The following is a 25,432-nucleotide window of genomic DNA, read 5'->3' on the forward strand; positions in this document are numbered from 1 at the left end:
AAAGATCCCAGTGGGTTTCACTTCAGCCTGCTGGCTGGAACCAAAACACACAAACCTGTGAAGAGCTGCGACGTATAATTAAGAGTTTCCACCCCGACAATTTCTGACTTCCACTTCCTAAATTACTGTTTCCCTTTTCCCGTCTGTAAGTGCTTAAATTCACAGGAACGTTTCTGAATAATTCAGAGCTCCCGCCGCTGGGAGGATAATTAGTTTATAGAGGCTAATATTTGCAGAGATTAAAAAAACAAACATGAGGATAACCTGCCTTTGGTTACTGTTATCGTTTGTTAACATTAAATTGCTCTCACACACCCTCAGGAAGGGGAGCACTGCACTGTGTGTGTGTGTGAGAGTCTGTGAGTGCGTGTGTGTGTGAATAAAGGATGATAAATTGCAGCTTGATTTCAATGAATGGAAGCCCGACTAAATATTAATAACATTGTGAGAATACTTGATCGACTGAGTCAAATTGCATTCATGCACAGTTCAATACACCTCGTCTCGTTTTGTCACACTTTATTTTGCTTGCACAAACATGAATGTGTGCCTCCTATTCCCTCTATTCTTCACTGTCACATGTTCCAAAATGTTACTGAGGCCACGTTTTAGTATATAAGCTGCAGGGGGAGCCTCTGTTTTTATCTATTGTAGCCTCAACAGGCAATTTGTTAAATCCATGAAGGTTATGAAGAAGTCCCACAGCCTGAGCTTACCTTCAAACTCTGACGTGTCCGATGATTTAGTTTGAAAAATGTAAGTATGAGGAAATTTAAATAATGCAGGCTTTTATTGATACCATCTTGAATGCGACACGATCAGATGAAACATTTATTACAGAGATAATTCGTCGTATCTCCAAGATAAAGAATTAAATTATGTAGACTAGAGCCTTTATCACTAAAATTGTAATAATCATATTATCAGCATCAGGCAGTTTGCTCTGTGAGATTCAATTCTCTGTACAACAGAACAGACAGTCGTTTGTCTTCAAATGATATAACAAACTTTCTGGCTCCAACTGACAAGTTCAATATTAAACCCTGCAGACTTTTACTTCGGTTTTACCCTCAACCAGCAAATTACATGTCGTGTTCTTGCATTCTGAGCTTTTGGTGTAAAATGTATCACTAGTTCATCTGATTTAAGACGTCTTGAATAGGGACAGAAAGGGTTGAATGATGTGATGTGGAATGATATGAGAAAAGCAAGAAATGCAGAGTGATTAAATGTGATATTACTGCAGGAACTTGGCTTCCTGGCGTAATAATAATTCACCGTTTGGTGAGACCGGGATGAAATGAATGATAAATTCTCCAGTTTGACTCTTGCTTTGTCGTCTGTCTGGTGCCAGCAGGTAGAGTACAGTCTGTCTTTATAGCTTTTTAGAAAAAGACAAATCTGTCTGCTTAAAGTTGAGACCACCAAACCAAAAATAATGAGCCAACATATTCAGAGTCACACCATTTCGTCTATGAGGGACCTCCCTGACATGCAAGTTGTAACACAATCCATTGTTTGTATAAAACTATTGTATATAGCTGCATTAAGGCTGCATTAGTTTAAAGGTTCAGTGTGTAGGATTTAGTGATATCTAGTGGTGAAGTTGCATGTTGCAGCTGAACACCCCTCACCTCTCCCTCCCCTTCCAAACATGAGAGAGAACCTGTGGTAGCCTTCTGTTAGGTTCAAAGGTGTTTCGTTTTTCCAGTTAGGGCTCCTATAAAAAACATGGCGGCCTCCGTACAGAGGACCCGCTCCTCGTGTAAATATAAAGTATTTAAAAATAGAGGGGCTCATTCTAGGGTAAAGACATCAAAAATTCATACAATTTAGATGAAACACTAGTGAAAACATCACAAAACAACATTATATTAAATTCCTACCAATAGATCCCTTTCCCTCTAAATCTTACACACTGAACCTTTTTTTTTATATATTTTTGTTTATTGGAAGTAGTTTCACGAGATACAACAATATAACAGGGAATACTTCCATCTTACATTTTTTCCCATCTTTTTATCCCTCCCACATTCCCATCCCCAGCACCCATAACAAACCAATAAACACGAAAAAAAAAACAAATATAAAAATAAATAAATAAAATAAAATAAATAATTAAAGGGGAAGGGTGAATTGTTAAACACACTGAACCTTTAAGTATTTGACTCGATCATATTTGAAAGTATCTACATGAGCTTTTTCCATTACTTCACACATTAGTGCATTTTGGTAGAAAATCCGTCACTAGATTGATTCACTTGAGTCTCAGTAAAATGTGCTGCACAGCCCGAAGTCATGAATATCGCCGCTGCTTCATTCAAATGCTAATGAGGTCCCAGTGCTTTCCTGGTTCACTTCATGCAAACATCAACGTGGGCAGTTGTGTGTGTGCGTTTCACAATGTGAATGAAAAGAGCCTGAAGTTTACAAAAAGAAAATCTATCTCTTCATTGAAAGCATCTTAATTAATTTTTTTTTTTTTTACTTCTTACGGTCTATTGTTGAAAAGTCCCACCTGATTACATTCACCCGCAATTCTCCCCATTGTTTCACTGTATTTAACTTGCGCTCGCTCTTTCCTGATTGTATCGGATGCTGCAGTTTCCCCACGTGTGATCAATACAGTTTCATCTCTTTCAGTGGACTGCAGTTCCTCAGTGCTGCTTATGAGCGGGTCGATACCAGGCAGCGGGGGGGGGGGGGGGGGGGGGGGGGGGGGGTCAGGTCTTGTGGTGGCTCCACAGTATAAAAGCCTTTCAGAGCGCCGCCGCTCGATAGCTTGTTAGTACGCTCGCCAATTTCATGACAGGGTTCTGAAATGCAAAAGAAGGCACGCACACACACACACACACACACACCCTTAATATAAATCTGACTATAATAGGACTTGCACATATGTACAGTAGTGTTTTGCAGTTGTAACGGGTGTAACTCACCCAGACCTGTGTTCCACTGAGGTGAAATGTGGTTTTAATCTCCCTCGATGTCGGTGTCACTGATGGATGTCGGCGGAAGTCTCGCCGACTGCAATTATGCCACGAGAGGAGCAGGCCCAGTTCATTTCAGTTGAATATTCGGGGCGGTGAAGAGAGATGAAGAGAGGGCGAACACCTCAGGTCGATAATTAGATAATCATTTGGGAAATAACGCAGCTCACCTGTAGCTCCCCTCCGTCAGCCCCCGCCGTGTCAGGATTGATTTCATCGGGCCGCGGTGTTTTTACAGTTAAGGTTCCGTGAGCCGGCAAACTCAGGGGATGAATCAGGACCTCGTACGGGACGCCAGGGTGCATCCAGGAGGACCGGATGTGGGTGCTCCAGCTCTCAGACTGCCCAAAGGTCCCTGTGGATCCAAACTCTGCGTTTTAATGTTTCACTAGATTGTGGCAGCGAGAGAGTGTGACACACCAAAACAATGGCTTCTTCAAATGTCTCAATGTCTGGATGCATTTGGAATAAGTTTTGCACACCCCTCCTACACACACACACACAAACACACACGACCGTTTCTACATGACTTCAGAGGACATAAGTTTGACTTACATTGATATCCTGGAGATTTACTCATTTGATAAACCCTTACCTAAACTAACCTTAACCTGAAGCTGACCTTAAAACATGCCTGCACCTTAAAATGTCATGAAGTCCCCAATATGTGACTGTGCAAACAGAGTGTGGTCGCCACAACATGAGTAATACCTGGATCACACACACACACACACACAACATTTTTTCAGATTAATTTGAAAACAACCCCCTGCCCACCTGAAAATACTTCACAAGTTTAAGTTCTGCATTAATAATTGTTCTCAAGTAAACATACAGAATTCCGTGTGTGTGTTTGTGTGTGTGTGTGTGTGTGTGTGTGTGTGCGTGTGCCTGTGTGTGTGTGTGTGTGTGTTTTGGGGGTTGTTATCAACAGAACCTAATTGATACACTGTAAACCCGGGGCAAGGTAATAAACTTGCGTAGGAGGTCTGATTATTCACCAGCTCTTAGACACAACATAATTAAACTGCCATGTAGATTTCAGAGTGCACTGTACTTGACGGGTACTCAAAGTCGACGGGTCATGTACACACTGCACAGAGAGTGGGAGGATCAAGGGGGCCACAGGGGCCAAACAGCTCATTATCACACCAGGGGCCCCTGGTGGGTTAAGCCAGCCATGTGGACCTTTACACTGAAATGAACATATACGCATAAATAACAGTTTTTACCTTGAGCGCTTTACCTTGCTCAAGATGAATGTTGCTAATGTTGAAATTGATGATGTCTGGAACAAGGGGGACTGACGGATGCAAAAAAAAAAAATGACACCCACCTATGAATTGTCCACGGGAGCTCCACAGACGCACGGTGAAGTCTGTGGATGAGGTGAGCACCACTTGATCACTGTCAACAATCTGCAGGCTGGGCCGGAATAAAGAGACATGAGACCAAATGGGAGACGGCATTTCTGGCAGAGCACTCTAAATCATCCGCGGTGTTGGCGGGTCTGACGGTGAATGCAGCCCGGGCAGCACCTCACCTGCAATGATCGTCTGCTCGAGGCCCTCCCAAACACACACACACACACAAACACGCAAACACACACACAAGCACACACAAACACACAAACACACACAGTCAACTCTACACTCTGTCTGCACAAAGAGGAAGTTAAGTTGTTTGTGCTGCCACCGACACCCCAGACTGAGGATGACTGGTTCCACGCACGGGGAGTTTTAAGTGTTCAACAAGTTAAAGGTTAAGGACACAACGGAAAGTCGAATTGCTCTTTGACTCCTTTTTTTTTGTAAACTGATGACAAGAGGATTTTCTGTCCTTGAAAAAGTGTCTGTATTTTTCACCTACCCAGAAACTCTGCTGGTGTGGGCACGCCAGACGTTTTCAGCTTGATGAATAGAAAGAAATGAAGTTGTCAGCACAGCTTCATATTCCCACTGCATGTGTAGTTAAAGGCAAGAAAATAAAATAAAGGAATGAAGCCAACCTCTGGGTGATTTGTGCTCGGGGGAAAACTTGCTCATGTCGAAAACGTAGATGTAACCGATTCGGTCGGCAGCGTAGAGCAACGTGTCCTCCTCTGCTTTAGCCAGTTTTGTAATTTTTTGCCGGAATCTAGACTGCGAAATGGAAATAAATCATCAAAATATACAAGCAACTGCACAATGTCACCGTATGGCTATTTGTCATAGTTTGGCACCGGCTCTTTCTCTCTCTCACTCACACAGAATAAAGATGGAGCACATACCCCTGGATAATAGTCCTCTCCGAGTAAAATAATCAGGCAGGCAACACATGGTAGAAACTAATCATAAGGAAAGTGTGAAAATGAGAGCAGCTCTTATTGTGAAGAGCCATTGTTGCCAGTTATAAAAACACAAATGGGACAGGACAGCGTCACACAAATGTAGATTTTTGTGTGTCTCTTGTGAAAATGATTCACACTTTTATGCTGTTTAGCCTGAAAAGACGTTTTCTGCTTTATTTGGGAAAATTACACGAGCCATGTATTTTATTTGAGCTTTGGGGAGTTGCTCCAATATTCATTCACATCCCGTTATTCAGGGTCTCTGCTTTGCAACAGCTGCAGGAAAAGGTACCTTCCAGTTGTTTAAAATCTTACAGAGCAAAGCAGTGAGACTGAATTATTCTTTAATCAGCAAATTTGAAGAGAGAAAGTGAAACTAGAGCGTCATTCCTTGACATTCAAAAGTCCAACCGAGGAACTTTGTGGAGTAAAGTATCTTACGGCTTTGAAGCTGCTCAGGAACTTTCCTCCGCTGAGCACTTGCCAGACATTAATACAACCTTTACGAGAGACAATACATAATTCACACTGTATTAAAAGACATTGTGGAATGTCGTAAAGTGAAATCATGTGTTATAATTAGTAATTAATTTTCCAAGCGCTCACCCGCGGCCCCGGAGGACAAGAGAAGCGTGGCAGAGGAAACCTTGAGGCTCTTCAGGAAAATGATGCTTGGAACACTCGAGTCCAGTCCTGTTAAAAAGACACACAATGTGCTGGTCACAGGGTTTTTTTCTTTTAATGAACACAGCACATTCATCTTTCAGTTGGAAGCTACAAAATCACCTTCAGCATTTTGGTATTGGGCTGCAGGAGGGGGGGCAATCCGACACTGTATCCGTCCAGAAACCACGTTCCACACGATGATCTCTCCATCATAGCTGCTGGTGGCCAGGAGAGAGGGGGGGCACTGGGCCACACAGAGGATGTCGTCGCTGTGGCCGTTTTTCTGTGGAGGGACAAAATGTGAGTCTCTCTAACGACTGGAACATAAAACAAGCTTATTACAGCCAAGTAAAAATAATGTGCAGTACATCAGACAATGTGACATTCTTTTCATCTGAGTCATGACCGATGTTATGAAGCATTCCTGTCTCTGTTATCCTGGCAACAGCCAAATATCTCAAGCACGCCGAGAGATATTTTGTAAAAACATGCAGCAGGACGTAGGAATGAGCTGAATAGATGTTGGGGGTCAAAAGTCAGCTGTGGCCTCATGAAACACATATTTTGAACCGTGAATTCGAGAACAGCTCCAGGTGATCAGTTCAAATTCGGTAAAAATGCTCAAAAGGATTTCGATATTGTGAACACAACATCTTAGGAACACCTTGAGGTAGTTTGTTCAAATTTGACACAAAGATTCACTTCGAATGAGAGATGAACTGATTTGATTTTGGTTACTGGGGGGTCAAAGGTCAAGGTAACAGTGAGCTCACGTTCTTGTGAAAGTGACATGTCAGAACCACGATATCAAATGATGCCGTGAATCACTTTTTCCTTCTCTTCAGCACAAAATGAAATGTGTTAAACTAGTTTTAACACATCCCGACAGACATATAAAACATGCAAATTTTTGTATCTGTACTAAAACCAAGGTGTGAGAACAACAAGTTACTTTCCACAGACAACCGTCAACTTTCTCAGTTTCCTGCTGCTGCTGGTGGAGGCTTGTATGCATCAGATATGGCACGTATAAGAGACGTTTGACAGACAGGATGCTCTACTGGCTCTTCTGCCTTGTCAGTTTATAAATGATCGGGTGCATCTGTACGTCGAAAGGTTGCCAATCATATATGTGTTATTCTGAGGAGCCAAGGAGTCTCATTAAACTGCTGCGAGGGGAAAGGATGATATTAATGTCAGAGCAGCGCTGAGCCCAAGTGCGCCACCCATTCTGTTAAAGCCGAGTGGATATCAAACGTGTGAGCGAGCTGACAAGCCAAACGTAGCTCACACTGATACAACCTGATTCATCCTGTTCTTTATGTCCTCGTTTCTCACGGAGCTCCACGGGGACGTTTGCTCGGAGCGACGCCGCCGACGAGCAGCCGGCACGAGGCAAACCAGCAAAAGCAGATGGGATTTTTGAGCCTCCATTATATTCCGTGTCAGTGAAAAAACATCAAGCTGAACTGGGCCACGTTTTGAAATATTAATGAGATGCAACACAAGACTGACCATCTGGAGGAAACGGAGGAATTCACAGTGAACCCGAGCTGCGGCGGATCAGAGGAAGGAGGCCGATATTCAGTACATGGGACAAGCCATTGATCTTCCTCCTGCAGGCCATTAATGGAAAACAATTTCAAGAGAGAGCTCTGCAGATAATCAAAGGGGGTCTCTCTTCTCCTTCACGGCAAATCTAATGCAATCTTTCTGCTCTTTTAATGGACCTTGGAGGGGGCGGGGGGGGGGGGGGGGGCAGCAGCCATAATGATAAAGATAACAGGGGCAGTTTCCAATGGACCACTCAGCATTTCTGGGAATCAGCTTTCAGCTCTTTACCTGTGAGAGGTCACCTGGCCACATTACACAGGCGCAATGAGATAAAGGGGCTGTGATGTATTTGGGGACTGAAGCTTAAGGGTGATTTTATCTGATAATGCGGTGAAGCTTTGCCAGATTTGGAGCCGTTGTGGTTATTAAATCTTTTAAGCTTTGCATTATGTCTAGTATCATACCATTTCCTCTCCCTCAGCCTCAGCCCTTGATATGAAGAGCCCTTTGCTGTAGTGTCCACTTAATACAGAGCCGCAAGGGGTAGGGCTAGAAAATCTTCCCCTCGGAATTCTGACACCACTCGCTACTTCATCAGCAGCCGATTATTACAGTGACAAACCAGTTCAACTAATAATATCATATTAACAACTGTGACACATCCGACCACTTTGCAGGAAACATGTATATAATGTCTACTGAACATCATTCTAGCGTCAAGGTCAACATGTCCTCCACCTTGGAACTGTAGGTGCCGACCCTCAGATTAAACCCAGAGGAGCTCACCAGCGGTCAACTGGACATTTATTGTCATGGTCAAAATACGAAATATGTGGTTATGGATGTGGAACAATCACATTTTGATAAAGTGTTAAGGTTTAGGAAAAGATCTTGGCCTGGATTAAAATAAGCACTGTAATGGTTACAGTAATAGACATGCAGTTAAGGTTAATTACCCATTCATCGTTTCCAACTTCCTTTCTTTTCCTGCAGCTTCTTTCATGAATAGGTTCACCCTGTTTTAAATGCACAGTAGTCATGCAACAAAACTTTTGCTGCAAACTTGAGAGAGGAGGAAGAAATAGTTTAAAGATAAAATACCCTGAGATACTGTGGTGGGAGCACTGGGGGCCTTTAGTGCACAGCCTGTGAGCTGAACTGATAAAACCCTCCTCACACTTCAGTGAGAGCTCAGACTCTCAGAGCACAGACGACAGGTCAAAGCTTTACTGCACTGGCAAAATCCATGCCTTGGGAAAAAACTAAAATATGTGTGCGGGAAAACATGACTTTATATGATCATTGAATAGTAAAGTGCTGTAAATACGATATACAATGATATAAATATGAAAATAAACCTTTCAAAACGCAATTTCAAATCTAAAATCTGGGAGACTTGGAACAGGGTAAGGAGAAGAATACATAGAGCGACTCAGTGCTGGAGTTAAACATTTTCCTGGAGGCGATGCTGAACAGAGCAGGCCAGAGATCAGGGACGCTTTGTTACCCATTTCTCTCTCAGCTTTTCTAGACAGTCAGCAAAATCAATTCTTAGGACGGAGACCACTGTGTCCTCTGTGTGTCTGTGATGTGAAAATAGAAGCAGCAACCTCACTGTCCTGCAGCCGGGACAGTCACTGAGGTAAAGCATGGACCGAACTGGAATCCAAACTTATTAGAAATCGCATATAGCCTTATTATATGTATCATAACAATATTGATATGTTGTATGACAGCATTTAAATGGCGTATGGCTCAATTTGGCGCTATAGATGGATCAGATTTTATAAGCTGATTATGTACATCATGTTTTTCCAATGATTTATAATCTGAAACATGTCTAGCACGGCTGTCAAATAAAATGTAAAGGTGTAAAAGGTGAACTATGTACAAGACCTGGTTAAATCCACCGAGTTGATTCAACTTCTTGAAAGGGAGAATAAATGATTTTATGAAACCAAAAATGAAAACCACACGTGGCTTTGCAATGATAAGATAAATGGAGTAAGGTTGAACTTGAGTTACTGCAGAGCGAGCTGCTGCTGTATATTTGCAATCACTCATTCAGCTCACAACTAAAAAGAGACAATTTGTCATCTTGTTTCTTTCAGCAGAGAGCTGGGCTTTTTAGAAAATGGGGGAATAAAGCCTGAATCCCTCCGATGTTTATGTCTCTGTGAAATACACGTCAAAGGGAGAATACCAACTCAGAGCCCGTTGAAACACATATTGTTATTTCCTTTTCTGAAAGTTGTTGTGGAGACAGTTTTCTCTTAATCACCAGGTCGTCCTGCCACGAAGGCTGCGGCCTCTGCACATGACGAAGGTCCTCGGGGATGTCCTGGCAAAAACAGAAGGAGACGTCCATATAATGAAAACAGTGGCTTGTATAGAACCTCATCTTAGCCCATTCACACTCTTATTATCAACCTGACAATGAGAAGAAGATTCATTTGCCGAGCAGGATATGAACAGAATGTGAACACTATTTCCCCCCAATTGTCTGGTTTTATAATGAAATTCCAAAACAGCCGGTATGTGGCATGAACTACCAATCTGTTCAGGGAAGGAGTTCAGCTGGAAATGACAAGGTAAACAAATGCAAATGGGCCACAATGTGATGGAGGGGTGGAGGAATTGGGAGAAATAATGGGAATGTGATTTCAGGAAATACGACTGTCAAATAACACCTTGTGTTCTGCCTCTTCTTTCACACTCACTGAGTAAATGTCAATCTTCCTATCCCGGCCGACAGACATCACATAGCTGCAAGGAAATAAATTGCACAAGCTTCAGGGTGGATTCAAATTTCCACCGAGTCGAGAGCATCCGCCAGAGATCACATCATGACTCACCCGTTCCTGTGAACTTTCATGAAGATGCAGTCGCACACCTCGCGGCATTTACCGTCTACACAGAGAGTGAAAGTGTATTTATTTCATAATAACTGGATAAGGTAGTGTTTCAAACTTGTTTTGTTTTGCGGTGAGTGGTTACATTTATAATACTTACCCTTCTTTAGCGTCTTCAAGCACTGACCATTGTTGAAGTTCCAGATTTTTAAACATCCGTCCCTTCCACCGGTGATGAGTCTGTAAACACAGCAGCATAGTGTGAGAACAACATAATCTCTGAAAAGTGAAACATGTCAGATCTCCGGACTCTGTACCTCCTCCCTTTGAGGTCAAAGGTCATGCACGTGACGGCGGGCAGGTCACGCGTGCCACCGAACTCAAACACCTGGCGGCCGCTGTCAAAGTCCCAGACCTTCACCAACTGGAACCAGCAAAACACGTCACTTCATTGTGCAAATTGAATCAGTAGATTTAATGTTCACGTTTCTGTTTTGACAATAAACAAGCTGTGTTCATTCTGCTGGTCAAGCCGACCTTCTGTGTCTGTGATGCTGTAAAGCAGTGGTTCCCAAACTTTTTACAGTGTCGTACCCCTTCAGACATTCAATCTCCAGCTACGTAACCCCCCCCCCCCCCCCCCCCCCCCGACGCACGTATACAGCATATAACACTTGAAACTTTGAAATTTACAGGGATTTCAGGACTCGGATGGAAGTTTAGATCAAACTGAGTTTATCTATCGATTGTCAGTTATCAATCAGTTGTTAATCATGATTGTCAGTTCCTAATCGATTGTCGGGAGAATTAACGATCGATTTTTGATTCATCATCATTCATCGTCATCCGCTTATCCGGGGTCGGGTCGCGGGGGGAGCAGCTCAAGCAGGGGGCCCCAGACTTCCCTTTCCCGGGCCACATTGACCAGCTCTGACGGAGGGATCCCGAGGCGTTCCCAGGCCAGTGTTGAGATATAATCTCTCCACCTAGTCCTGGGTCTTCCCCGAGGTCTCCTCCCCACTGGACGTGCCTGAAAAACCTCCCAAGGGAGGCGCCCAGTGGGCATCCTTACCAGATGCCCGAACCACCTCAGCTGACTCCTTCCTAAGTAAAGGAGCAGCGGCTCTAATCCGAGTTCCTCACGGATGACTGAGCTTCTCACCCTATCCCTAAGGGAGACGCCAGCCACCCTTCTGAGAAAACTCATCTCGGCCGCTTGTACCCGCGATCTCGTCCTTTCGGTCATCACCCAGCCCTCATGACGACGATCGACCGGTAGATCGAGATCTTTGCCTTGCGGCTCAGCTCTCTTTTCGTTACAACGGTGCGGTAAAGCGAACGCAATACCGCCCTCGCTGCTCCGATTCTCCGGCCAATCTCACGCTCCATAGTACCCTCACTCGCGAACAAGACCCCGAGGTACTTGAACTCCTTCACTTGGGCTAAGGACTCATTTCCTACCCGGAGTAAGCAATCCATCGGTTTCCTGCTAAGAGTCATGGCCTCAGATTTAGCGGTGCTGATCCTCATCCCAGCCGCTTCACACTCGGCCGCCAGCCGATCCAGTGAGTGCTGAAGGTCACAAGCCGATGATCCAATGAGGACCACATCATCCGCAAAAAGCAGTGACGAGATCCTCAGACCACCGAACTGCAACCCCTCCCCACCACGACTACGCCTCGATATCCTGTCCATGTATATCACAAACAGGATTAGTGACAAGGCGCAGCCCTGGCGGAGACCAGCACCCACTGAGAACGAAACTGACTGGCTGCCGAGGACCCGAACACAGCTCTCGCTTTGGGAGTACAGAGATTGGATGGCCCTGAGGAGAGACCCCCTTACCCCATACTCCCGCAGCACCTCCCACAGTTTCTCCCGGGGGACCCGGTCATACGCCTTCTCCAGATCCACAAAACACAAGTGGACCGGATGGGCATACTCCCAGGCCCCCTCCAGGATCCTTGCGAGAGTGAAGAGCTGGTCCGTAGTTCCACGTCCGGGGCGAAAACCGCATTGTTCCTCTTCAATCTGAGGTTCGACGATCGGCCGAACCCTCCTTTCCAGCACCTTGGAGTAGACTTTACCAGGGAGGCTGAGAAGTGTGATACCCCGATAATTGGTACACACTCTCTGGTCCCCCTTTTTGAACAGGGGAACCACCACCCCGGTTTGCCACTCCTTTGGCACTGTACCCGACTCCCACGCGATGTTGAATAGGCGTGTCAACCATGACAGCCCCTCAACACCCAGAGCCTTTAGCATTTCTGGCTGGATCTCATCAATCCCAGGGGCTTTGCCGCTGCGGAGATGTTTGACTACCTCAGTGACCTCCACCAGGGAAATTGATGACGAAACACCATCAACCTCGAGCTCTGCCTCCAACATAGAGGGCGTGTTATTCGGATTCAGGAGTTCCTCAAAGTGTTCCTTCCAACGTCCGACGACCTCCTCAGTTGAGGTCAACAGAGTCCCATCCTTACTATACACAGCTTGGATGGTTCCCCGTTTCCCCCTCCTGAGGTGCCGGATAGTCTTCCAGAAACACTTTGGTGCCGACCGAAAGTCCTTCTCCATGGCCTCTCCGAACTTCTCCCACACCCGCTGCTTAGCCTCCGACACGGCAGCAGCTGCAGCCCTTCGGGCCTGTCGGTACCCTGCAACCGAGTCCGGAGTCCTCCAGGATATCATATCCCGGAAGGCCTCCTTCTTCAATCGGACGGCTTCCCTGACCACCGGTGTCCACCACGGTGTCCGAGGGTTACCACCCCTTGAGGCCACAGCTAGCCACCGCAGCTTCAGCAATGGAGGCTTTGAACACCGCCCACTCTGGCTCAATGCCCCCAACCTCCACAGGAATGCCAGAAAAACTCCGCCGGAGGTTTGAGTTGAAGATACCTAGGACGGGGGCCTCCTCCAGACGTTCCCAGTTCATCCGCACTACTCGTTTGGGCTTACCAGGTCTATCCGGAAATTTCCCCCATTCCCTGATCCAACTCACAACCAGATGGTGGTCGGTTGACAGTTCCGCCCCTCTCTTTACCCGAGTGTCCAAAACATGCGGCCTCAGATCAGATGACACAATCACAAAATCGATCATTGATCTTCGGCCTAGGGTACTCTGGTACCAGGTACACTTATGAGCACCCTTATGTTCGAACATGGTGTTTGTTATGGATAATCTATGACTAGCACAGAAGTCCAATAACAAACGACCGCTCGGGTTTAGATCAGGGAGGCCGTTCCTCCCCACCACGCCTCTCCAGGTGTCTCCATCGTTGCCCACGTGGGCGTTGAAGTCACCCAGCAGAACTACGGAGTCCCCTACTGGAGCCCCATACAGGACTCCATTCAGGGTCTCCAAGAAGGCCGAGTACTCTGAGCTGCTGTTTGGTGCATACGCACAAACAACAGTCAGAGTTTTCCCCCCTACAACCCTTAGGCGCAGGGAGGCGACCCTCTCGTCTACCGGGGTAAACTCCAACACCGCGGCGCTCAGCCGGGGATTTATGAGTATCCCCACACCCGCCCGGCGCCTCACGCCCTCGGCAACTCCGGAGAAGAATAGAGTCCAACCCTTATCCAGGAGTACGGTACCAGAGCTGAGACTGTGCGTGGAGGTAAGCCCCACCAGATCTAACTGATAGCGCTCCACCTCCCTCACAAGCTCCGGTTCCTTTCCCCACAGCGAGGTGACGTTCCACGTCCCCAGAGCCAGCTTCTGCCGCCCGGGTCTGGTCCGTCGAGACCCCTGACCTTCGCTGCCACCCATGTGGCTGCGCACCCGACCCCAACGGGTCTTCCCACAGGTGGTGGGCCCATGGGATGAAGAGAGGGGGGGTGCCACGTAGTTTGTTCGGGCTATGCACGACCGGGCTCCGTGGCAAACCCGGCCACCAGGCGCTCACCATCGAGCCCTCCGTCTGGGCCTAGCTCCAGACGGGGGCCCCGGGCTTCCTCCGGGCCGGGTCACATCTCCTCTTTTTCCGTTATTCATTGAGGTTTTTTTGAACCATTCTTAGTCTGGCCCCTCACCTGAGACCACTCTGCCATGAGAGACCCTACCAGGAGCACAAGGCTCCAGACAACACAGCCCTCAGGTTCATAGGGACACGCAAACCTCTCCACCACGATAAGGTGACGGTTCCAGGAGGAGGGGATTTTTGATTAATCGTTAATTAAAATAGTGCATTTTAATATAAAATATTAACGATTAATCAAAAATCGATTAATCATTAATATTTTATATGCATTTTAATATAAAATATTAATCGTTAATATTTTATATTTTATATGCATTTTAATATAAAATATTAACGATTAATCGATTTTTGATTAATCGTTAATATTTTATATTAAAATGCACTATTTATAGGCTCTGTTAAAATGTAGTGAAAATATAGATCTTTATTACAAGGTGAACAACTCTTGTGGCAGTTAAACGGGAACCGCTCACTGGTTACACTTGAAAATATGCGCTGCTGTACTCTTAAGCCCCGATGAGAGTGCAGCTAGCCGCTGTGAGCTAGCTGGATTTTACGGTTCTCGACCTCTCAGTCCGGTGGTTGTCACCCCTCACCCAGAGCCGGCTCTGTCTGGGTCCGAAGGGGCTAGCTTTGGAGCTAGACCTCCTACTTGAAGAGAGCAGTGGACTCCTCAGGCGCTCATGGAGACGTATAGCTTTGCAGTGTTGGCAGTGAACGCAACAGAATCACGTCTATGACAAAATGTCATCTAGGAAATTCTTAAGGATCAATTAATCGATTGTCGATTAATTATGCCCATCCCTCGTTTTTACTAACGGTCACTAACCTACCTGTAACTTTTATTGGCAGTGTAATTATTTTGCTGAATATGGGTATACATGAGTATTTTTGGCAATGCGACTTGGCTATTTAGACTATTTAATAATGCATGATTATTTATAGCTCAGTTTGAAAATGTAATGGGCTTTTTCACTTTGAAAACGAAAATAAAATGTTCTCCCCATGTACCCCCTGAACCGCTTTGCGTACCCCTGGGGGTACATGTACCCCAGTTTGGGAACCGAGGCTGTAAAGTAATAAGTGACTCACAGATCCTTCAGTGCAGCTGACAACTTGACGGAACTCCTCGCTGTAGCCGCAGCACATCACCGGCTCGTCGTGTGAAACCGTCATACGGCTGCAGATCTGTGGCCTTACCAAGGAAACAGAAACTGAATAACACGCTGGTTCATATAATGTAGATTCAGATTCTATCTTAAAATGCTTGTTTCCAGCTCTCTGTTTTATGAGGAGTAGCTTTATTAGCTCAGGCCTCCTCAAAGGGATAGTTTAAGATTTAAGATTCAAGATTCAAGATTTTTATTATCAAATGCACAACAATAACGCTAAGCAGTCGCTGGCAGTAAAATGCTTGAGTCACAGGCTCTCTTCTAGCAATGCTCAAGTAATTACAACTTAAAAAATTAAATAGAAATAGTATAAAATAGGAATAAAATAGAATATCAAAATTTATAATAGAAAATAAAGTATATATATCTAAATTTATATATATATAAACAGCTGAAGAGAAAATAATACAACAATAGTGCAATTTGTGCAATGGTGCAAATATGCAAATATAGTTCAAAAGTCTTATGGCCATGAAACCATGTTGGTGGGTGATGAGTTTGAGTCCAAAAAACACTCAGGGGTAAACAGTGTTGCAGCCAGATCCAATTCAATTCAAGTGACTGGTGACTCCTTCTTCAGACGTAATAAAACTACAGACAATAACATAAAATGTCGTCATACTGCTCCGGTGGTGTCATCCAAGACATTCTGACATTTATATGTGACTTGAAACAAGGTTATTCACACCTCTGTTATTATCCTCTGGAGTTACGTTTGCACGCTGACATTTAGAAACAGTATGGAGGCATTCAATTATTTATTCCCGAGGTTTTTCCATACGTTTGAAGAATTGGTCACCATTCACTTCAATTGTATTGGATTTGGCTGCAACGCTGCAAAAAACTGTTTGTTGGACTTGAACACTTCGCTCTCTATCTTCTCACCTCTTCCACTTCATCCTCTCACCTGCAGCTGTTGTGAAAGCAAACTGTTGCAACTCTAGCAGATACTGAAAATAAGCATCAGAACCATAATTGATTGGAAATCCACGTGTACGTGTTTGAGCCTGAATCTGATCCATGGGATTTCAGAGTGGATTTTCACAGAGACAAAGATGACAGCAGGACGTCTCTGATCTGTAACTGTATTAAAACCATTTCTGGCTTATTGTGACAGACAGACGTAGCACTGGATTCACACTCTCAAACACAATCTGCCCAAAGAAACAAATTCTTTAAGCCGACGTGCCCATTTTAAAAGTAGTTGCTAAAATGCTGACTGGAGTGGAAAGCGTTGTGCCGTGAGGAAATAAAAAAAAGCTAATGTTGCGAATAAAATGTTCCTGCTCAGTCGCTGAATGACTAGTAAACCTGCTCCATTGCTTACTCGTACGCTGGAGTACATTAACTGCCTATAGTCTGATTCAAGACGACTATTCTGGGAGAGCCGGTTGCGCTCCGAGCAGATAAATGAATAAAGAAATGAGCTCAACACAGAAGGAGAAGGAGCCGCCTGACGCCTGACATCTTGTCTCGCAGGGATTACTTTCACATACTTTCATCTCAATCTTGGAAATTTTGAGATCATGTTTAATATGGACATCCAACAGTCGAACATTATTTATATGAGTTTTAAAATCTGTGTTTTTGTTTAAGAGTCGGAGGTTTAATCTTCTTCAAAAGTCTTTCACACACCATTATCCTTAAGGAGGAGGAGTGTTTTCAAAGTAGCTTCAGAACACATTGGGATCTTATGATGAATAACGCACAAAGGCACATCAACCAACCTGATCTTGAGTGAGAGCACAGCCAGGCAGTCTGCTGCGATGAAGACAGATTTCATGGCCGGTGAATACGAACATGCAGAAATGTCTCCATGAATCCCGCTCGCTTTAGGGTCGACCGTGAACAGGCAACACTGGTCCTGAATATCCCAGATCTGACACAGAGAGGGCACCCAATGAAAGATGAGATAATTTACTAAAGTAATGGTAACTAAAAGTAGAAGTACTGCATTTTAAATTGATACTTAAATCAAAATTCAGAGGCAATGGTATGAAATATCCAACGCATCATTTATCACAATAGCTATTGTGATGGGACATTCTGTATTTAGACATGTTTAATGAAAGAATGACAAGTATATATAGAGAATATTATTACAAGATGGGTTTCTGTGTGGTTTAGACTTGTATAACACTAAGATGTTTTCGTAACTTCCTCTGCTCAGATGTGTGTTGCTGGAGACTTCTGTGCCTATGCTGAGACAAATGGTTTTCACAGCAGGGGCCAATCCAGCAGATGCAACAGGGGGGTTATAGGTGTTAACTGACCAGAAGACAGGGGTCTGAGAGAAACAGGTTTCAACACTTGGAGGCTGAGCAGAGGCCTGGTGCCATTTTGTTGTAACTTCAAACAAGTCCTCATGCAGATTGAAAGGAGACCAAATGTCTAAGCCTGGTCACAGCACTCAGACAGCTGATTGGACAACATTCTGCCTCTGTGAAAGGAGGAGCTTCTGCTTGTTTAAATTTAGTGTATTTTGGGTGGCTCAGGGCCAAATGCCTTGTATCTGTCATCGTGTTACAAGCTTTGAGCCCCCATCCGCAGGTGGGTATGAATTAAACCACCAGAAGATAATTGTTTGCAATGTTATGTATTAAATATTCCATTTCACTGTTGTTTTCGTGTTACTTTAAAATATGGGCTATTACATGGCTATTAGGAATCCTTGATCCATGTACCTTATTTAGATCCTCTCCAAAATTGTTGTTGTCCTTGGAACATGCCCCACCCCTCTATAAAGTCAGATCTAAACAAGCTCAGTAGTTTTTTGCGTAACCTTCTTAGTGTAGGTCAAAATGCATCATATTTTATAAATCGTTTATATGTATGTAAGTTAATTCTTAATATGTAAAGTAACCTTCGTTTTCATTCAAATACAGTAGAGTACAAATTACCATATCTCACCCTGAAACCGCAGAGTGGAAGCAAAAAGTGTAAATATGATATACCTGGTTGCATTTTTTTTTTCTATGCTACAATAATAACGGCTTTTTAGTGTCCCACAGCAAGAGTGCTTTGTTTTATTTTATTTTGGGGTTTCTAAATTTATCACCCCTCCATCACAAAGCACCTTGTGGGACCTCAATATATCTATATATCTTATTTTATTGGTACTGTTATTCAAATGCTGAAACAAGAGAAGGAGTCACGTCTCACTTTCACGGCGCTGTCGATGGAGACAGAGAAGACGTGACTGTCCACTGAGGAGATGCAGAGGTGGACGATGGGAGCACAGTGGCCTTTCAAAATCCCAGTTGGTTTCCTGAGAAGAAAAAAAAACAGAACCAGGAGGAGGTGACTTTTTAGGGTTAATGTTCACGATCTTGAAGAATCCGCTGAATTCTGCTTCCTCACCCTGGAAAATGTGGGTTCCACATGCGTATGAGTCTGTCCATGCCTCCTGTGACCAGCAGGCTGTGCTTCCGGCAGAGGTCAAAGGTCTTGACCCCTTTGTGAATGTTGAAAGCCGTGTGGTCGCGGGACGCCCGGAGCTGTGGGGTCCAGCTCATCTGCACCTTCTTGGTCCTCCCTTCGTAGCAGGCCTCTCGGATCTCACTCAGCTGCTGCTCGGCGTCGGTTAAAGGCAGCACGCAGCCTTAAAGGGGGGGTGGGGGGGGGGGGGGGGGGCAGTGTTTTATTACAAGGCCATTTGTGTGAGCATCAATCAAAACGTGCTTTTTGGAGGGAGGGTAAGTCGTTATCAGAATAAATCACCGAGCTGGTAAGTGGACATTCCCACATACAGAAGCGACGCACACACACTAACACACACACACACACACGCACCCACACACACACACACACGCACACACACTGGCATTGATAAGTGTAGTTGTGATAAATGAGTCATCCTCCACAGCTCTCCTGCAGGCTCCAGCTTGTTCAACACTGAGTACAACAGTGAGGACTTGATATTTATTTACTGTCCTCTGCAGCAGGCAACTCTGTTTGTGTGGCTCTCTCAGTACAAAGTGTGTAAGAACAGACTTCAACACGTTTTTCATGTACAGCAATTATAATCTCAACGCTTTTCAATTCTTCTGCCTGTGCTGCCAATAAAGAGAAATAAACAAAGAGACAAACTGAATGTAAATTACCTATAACAAGAGAAGAGGATTCTTCATTTGATGAGGAGACAACAGCTCGGAAACCTGGAAAATACCGGACCTGAATTCACAGGGAAAAGTCAGCTGCTCTGTCTATTCAGGGATTACTCTCACATGGTTTGTGCAGAGGTAGCATCACCTGTGTCACCCAGTCCTGATGAACCTTCCACCTGACGAACGTCACGTTGGGAGAAACCACCGCGTTGTCAATCACTATGTTGGGAACGTTGTCCACCTTGGGTAATTTATTCCATAACCTGTGAAAAGAGTGGAATGAGATGTACAGTCAGGAGTGAAGCTGTGGAAATGTTCCGGAGCGAAGGCGTCACACTGGTCCACGAGTCGTTTCTTTGATTGACGGGGAACCTATAGTGGGAAGCAAAGGTATATTTTTCAAACACATATTTGAAGTGCTCACTCACAACCCTGCCTTCAGTTTGTGAGTCCATTTGGTCCAGGCACGCTGTTGCAGTGTAACAGTAACTGTGACACTGCTGTGAAAAACATGCAGCTTGTTCCCATGCAGCCGACACTAGACTCTACAAGGACCTACATTTAACGAGTACAACTTTTAGTACAACTTTTTTTAAAGTGCAATTCAGCCAATTTCTGCATCCTGACTCATTGGAGCAACTCGTATATATAATGTTTTTACGGTTATTAAAAAAAAAAAAAATTATTTACAAATGAATTCAGTGGAGCTCAGACAGTAATTATTTGAAAATGTTATCATCAATCAATTTCATTAGACTGCTCTAAATATCTGCCAGAGCTAAATGCTTCATATTTTTATGATATGATCAAATGATGTTATAGGGAAAAAAAATAAGAAATTATGTTTGATCAGCCAAGAACATGATCTCGGAGGCAAATAAGAAACTAAACCAATCTGATTAGCTGATGATGGTGGACGTCTCCTTTGGACTCAGCCAAGAAAATAAACCCTGAAATTGAGGAGCTGCCAGAATATTGCTGGAAGACATCTGATCGGATTACACTATAAAAAAATATGCTTTATATAGTAATAATACCATTATAAAAGAAATATGTAGGTCTCTTGAAAAAGCCCATTTACCTGAGTGTATCTCCAACAGAGGATATTAAAATGATAGTCACACATCCCTGAAACATAAAGACAGAACTTAACCTCTCACAGCAACAATTGAGTCAAATAAAAAATGATTTCGTCTCGTAATAAAATGTTGTTGTTTTTTTAAATGACCTACCTCAGTGTCTCCATACAGGATACAACACTTATCAGGACCAGTGGAGCTGTGAGAAAAACAAAACACACAAACCGCGATGTGGGACTTAACGGGACATTTTAAAGACACAGTGTGTTAACGGGTAGTTTGGTCCCTCACCCGTAGTCTAATGTCAGAGGAACTGTGTCCAGAGCGTTGATCTGGCAATACGGCTCCAGAGTGGTGAGGTCGTAAATCTGGATCTCTCTGTCCCTGCAAGATTTACAAAGACATGCACAGTGAACCCGAGGAGACGACAAGAAGAATACATATACTCCATGAGTGATCCAATCTTTATGGGATTTGTTTTCATTGCTCCCTTTTCTTAATACCCTGTTGCAATCATCAGCTTGTGGTACTCGGTCATCACAGTGAAATCACTCGCCCACTTTGACTTGCTGCTGGCGGCGTCTCCGCTCTGTTGGGAATAAAGAAGGAGTGTGAAGGAAACACAAACTTTTTTAAAGATTGGACGTTCAAATCCCAAGGGGGGGGGGCACCTGCATTAAATACTTGTACATTTCAAATGGTGTCAGTTTGTCGGAGAAGCCGAGATGAACCTTTTACCCCCTGTACATTGTGGAATCTATCAAAGTCTATTCTTAGTTTTTCTCATTATCTTAAATCCCATGAAAAGAAGCAAACTGACACTGTATTAATTTTAACTATATATTTTTTCTGCTCACCCATAGAGCTGCACAGTCGCACCCCAGAAAACATTAAAAAACACATCCTTGAGTCACATTGCATTGTGCGACGTGTTCCCCCATTTAATGAACACACGCAGTGTTGTTTGTTTTGAGTCAATCCGGCTTACAGTGTCCTGCAGTAAACACACAACAGGACAGCAAATGTCAGCTGCTAAAAATAGCCCCCAGCAAATGTACTGTTTACCCCTGTTTGAGCAACATTAGCTCAAAAGCAGTGTCTAAGGAAATGGGATTCTTAAAAAGAGCATGTGTCTTCAGGCTGTGAGCCGCAGAGGATTCAATTATCCAGAGATTCACTAACACATTGTTGGTTTCAGTCTTTTTCATGGGACGTGTCGACTGTAAGGAAAATATTCTGAGTGTTAAGTGAAATTTACATACAAATAGCTGCCTGGTCCACTGAGGTCTGAGCTCAGGGCTCCAGGAGCCGACGGTGCCGTCTTCTTTCAGCGTTACGATGGTGCCGTCATGGGTGGAGTGGATGTTGACGATGGGAGCGCCCTGCCCCAACGCCTTCGTGGTGGCAGGCAGAGTAAAAGCCACCTGCTTGGTGCGTCTCGCACTCTCCTCCTTCTCCTTGTTCTCCTGCAGCATGTGAGCGCAGAACTGACCCTGCATCAGATTAACCAGCGTCAGAAACGGTTGTGGTCGGCCTGTGTGTCCTGGATATGCATTACTTCTTCAACTCATATTTAAAAAAACTTATCTCTTATGTTTTAACCACATAGCTACAGTCTGATAATCTTATTTGCACCTCTACGAAGCTGGACATCATTTTTCAGCTTTTTAATGAATGCAACCTTGAGCCAACTCAAGATAATTGTGTTTGTAGTCAACTAGAAAAGCAGATTAGCCCCAGAAACTGTTTTCAGGTCAGTTCCAGTTAGACTTGCTCCACAGATCCTTAAGGAACTACAGCGGCAGAAGTAACCCAGTTAGTTTTAATTTTTTATACGGTGGCCTGGCTATTTTCCCCTTGTAGGTTTGTGGTGTTGGCGTGCATGGAAATGTGTTAGAACTAAGGCGATTCCCCTTGCACGAAATAAAAAGGCTGCATGCTCCATGAGAGACAAATATGAATTTCATCTCACCCATGAAATTCTCCCTTGGCCTGAATAATCTATCTTCTTAAATAACGCTTGAATCTGCTCGTTGCTCTGTGAAATTCAAAAGAACAAAAGAACAAAGAACAGTGACACTTATTGTAAATTGATCATATAATTGCAAAATGCTTGTCCCTGATTGCAAAGGAGCGAGACAGGGAGGGCATGGAGGGACGAGGGAATTATGGGGGACAGTGAGATGAAAAGAGAAATGTCAGGCTGTCTCACTGTGTTAGTCAAACCCAAACACTTCTTCACTATACAGCCAAAATTCTTTGCGTCGACGCAGCTCGAGCCGAAGTCCTATAAGAAGAAAAACACTGTAAGAATGTATGAAAACACCATCAGTGAGTTTCTAAAGATGCAGTTAAGACTCTACCTCAAATGCTTGTTTCAGTCTCTGCAGGTTGTCGAGTGATATTGTCTCATCGATCTTACGGAGACAGGAACAACAGAGATTTTATATTAAAGCATTAAGCCGAGTTGATATTGAACATTGTGTTAGAGGAGCATGAATCAAATGATATTTTTAATTAGCAAAAAAAAAAAACAGCTCCCTCCATTTTTTTTTCTTTCTGTTCACGCAAATCCACTCACCAGGCAGTTCACAAAGTCTGAGTGCTAAAAACACACACGGACGTGGGAGAGGAGACATTAAGACACGGCACGTTTCAACTGGAAACTGTGTAATTATCAACACACACAATTAGGCCTTCACCTCTGAGGATTAATGACAATGTCCAATGGCCACAACAACTATGACATGTCCCTGAGATGCCAGGCACCCGGCCAGGCGACAGGCCGCATTCTCTGCTTTAATGGCCTTCCCTCATTCTGACACAGTTTCCTGGCAACGGCTCTGTGATCCATGAAACCCTTTGATCTATCATTAATAAATAACTCGGATAAACAGCCTAATTCCTCAAGGATGTAACTAGAGTCGACGTTTGCCTGCGGGATCTCCTGAGCGGCTGAGATAATTGTTTAATCAGTCAAAGTGATGGAATTACTAAAAGCATTCGCATAAACACATCGACCGCTTTCCAATTTCTCCTTTATTGGGGAGCTGCATAACTTTGAACGTCGTGAGCCTGTTTGGCCTAATCTGTTATGGCACATTATTCATTGCATTAAGCAGGGGAGGGTGAGTGACATCGTCAGACGGTTGCATTTGCGGCAGCCCCCCTGCATCGTTCTATCATTCCTGTCAGCTTGAAAGCTCGGATTTGAATCTGCAGAGGTTCCTTAGGAAGTCGCTGGCTCAGCAACTGCGTTTGTTTTACTTTGGCCTGAAACGTGGCCGCCCCCCCCCCCCCTCCCCTCCTCCCCAGCATCTGGGATATACACTGTCCTGCCCAATGCGCTGTCAGGCTGAACGGGAAACTGATTATGAATTTGATTAAAAATGGCATTTTTGGCCTTGCCTCACATTCATATTGCAGCCGGTGAGATATGAGCTGAAAGTTGAGTTTGAGTCTGCAGTCTGGTGTGGGGGCAATGTGACACTCTAGTGACACCTGGAGGCTGAAGGCATGGCACCACAGTGGCAGACAAATGGCACACACAAGTTTAAATAGGTCACATTTATTCCACTGATTTCACTTCCAGATGTTTTGGGGAGCTGTACCTTGAGGCTGCAGAGTCGGCGGATCGAATTGATACTGCGGTGTTGTGCTCTCATGACTGACGCCTTATCTCCGAGTGTGACAGAGTGTCTTCGTCTGTTTTGCCTCAGCAGCTCTCGGATCAGCCATTCCGGCTGCCCTCTGACGTCCTCGTTTACCCGTCTATGTGGCAGGAGATCATCTGCAGCTTTCTCACCCCGACGTCTGGGCCCTGACGGGTTCCTCGCCTTCTTCCCCGAATCCTCCTGCGCCGAGAGGAGGCTGGAGGATTTGAGATGTTATTCTGATGAAATGCATTGTCATGTTGCCATGGTTGAATATTTTATATATTTACTCATGAAATAGTGAGAAATAATCAACAGGAGAAAGTGTGTGAGTTCCATGTGAGCAGACTTCCTGTTTAACTCAGTCCTGCAACAGAAGGCACCTCCAGCCCCATGACAACAGTAAACATGTTCTGAACGAGACAGAGATGAATGCACGACAACAAGAGAAGGCCCCAGCCTATGATCTCATGTGTAACTGCTCTGGACATTACAACTTCAGATCAGATAAATTCAGCATTAAATGGAAAAGGCACTTGACAACTTCATTGTCAGCAGATGAACAAATCAGCAGATTACCTGGTCACGTGTTGGGTTTCTAATCTTCCACAAGCTGAGGAGGAGCGAACTCTTTTCTCCATCTTGTCAGATGATGCGTCTCAAAGGTTGATGTAGTGGAAAACTTTAAAAACCTGACATTTCCTCAGACAGAGCTCCAAACCCACGTTAATCAGACACATCTAACATTAGTCTACCTGACACTCACTCCCAGCAATACACCTGAGAGGAGCAGGTGGCCCCATGGTAACTAAGAAACCAGTAGTGACAACTGAGACTTCAGAACTCAGAACAACAAGTCCCCCGTGCGTACAGAGGGAGATCAGCTTTGTTATCCTTTTAAATAAGGGTTCAAACTAATGTTAGTGAGATTGTTACATCAGTCGACTATTGTGGCAATGATAATTTCATTTGTTTTATTGGAATTTGATGCATTTCTATGTTTGTATTGCTGCTGCCAAGAGAATGAGTATATTTTTAATTCACACAC

At 44.3% G+C, this 25,432-nt stretch overlaps 1 protein-coding gene across 1 annotated transcript; it reads right to left on the reverse strand.

Moving 5' to 3' along the window:
* Positions 1-2,734: 2,734 nt before the first annotated feature.
* wdr95 (WD40 repeat domain 95) lies at positions 2,735-25,025 on the reverse strand. The gene is made up of 29 exons (XM_053423121.1): positions 24,964-25,025; positions 24,343-24,601; positions 23,095-23,148; positions 22,944-23,018; positions 22,704-22,769; positions 21,994-22,224; positions 21,235-21,320; positions 21,023-21,115; positions 20,885-20,930; positions 20,734-20,780; positions 19,798-19,915; positions 19,650-19,719; positions 18,907-19,147; positions 18,709-18,814; positions 17,274-17,425; positions 15,467-15,569; positions 10,709-10,815; positions 10,552-10,631; positions 10,395-10,449; positions 10,260-10,305; positions 9,821-9,880; positions 6,106-6,268; positions 5,926-6,012; positions 5,761-5,819; positions 4,999-5,131; positions 4,860-4,899; positions 4,327-4,415; positions 2,940-3,345; positions 2,735-2,816 (listed from the first exon to the last, which is right to left on the reverse strand). The coding sequence occupies exons 1-28, from the start codon at positions 25,023-25,025 to the stop codon at positions 3,128-3,130; spliced, it is 2,946 nt and encodes a 981-aa protein (XP_053279096.1). The 3' UTR covers positions 2,735-2,816; positions 2,940-3,127.
* Between the last annotated feature and the right edge of the window lie 407 nt (positions 25,026-25,432).

The sequence above is a fragment of the Pleuronectes platessa genome, chromosome 5 (genome assembly GCF_947347685.1).
Source record: "Pleuronectes platessa chromosome 5, fPlePla1.1, whole genome shotgun sequence".
Classification (NCBI taxonomy): domain Eukaryota; kingdom Metazoa; phylum Chordata; class Actinopteri; order Pleuronectiformes; family Pleuronectidae; genus Pleuronectes; species Pleuronectes platessa.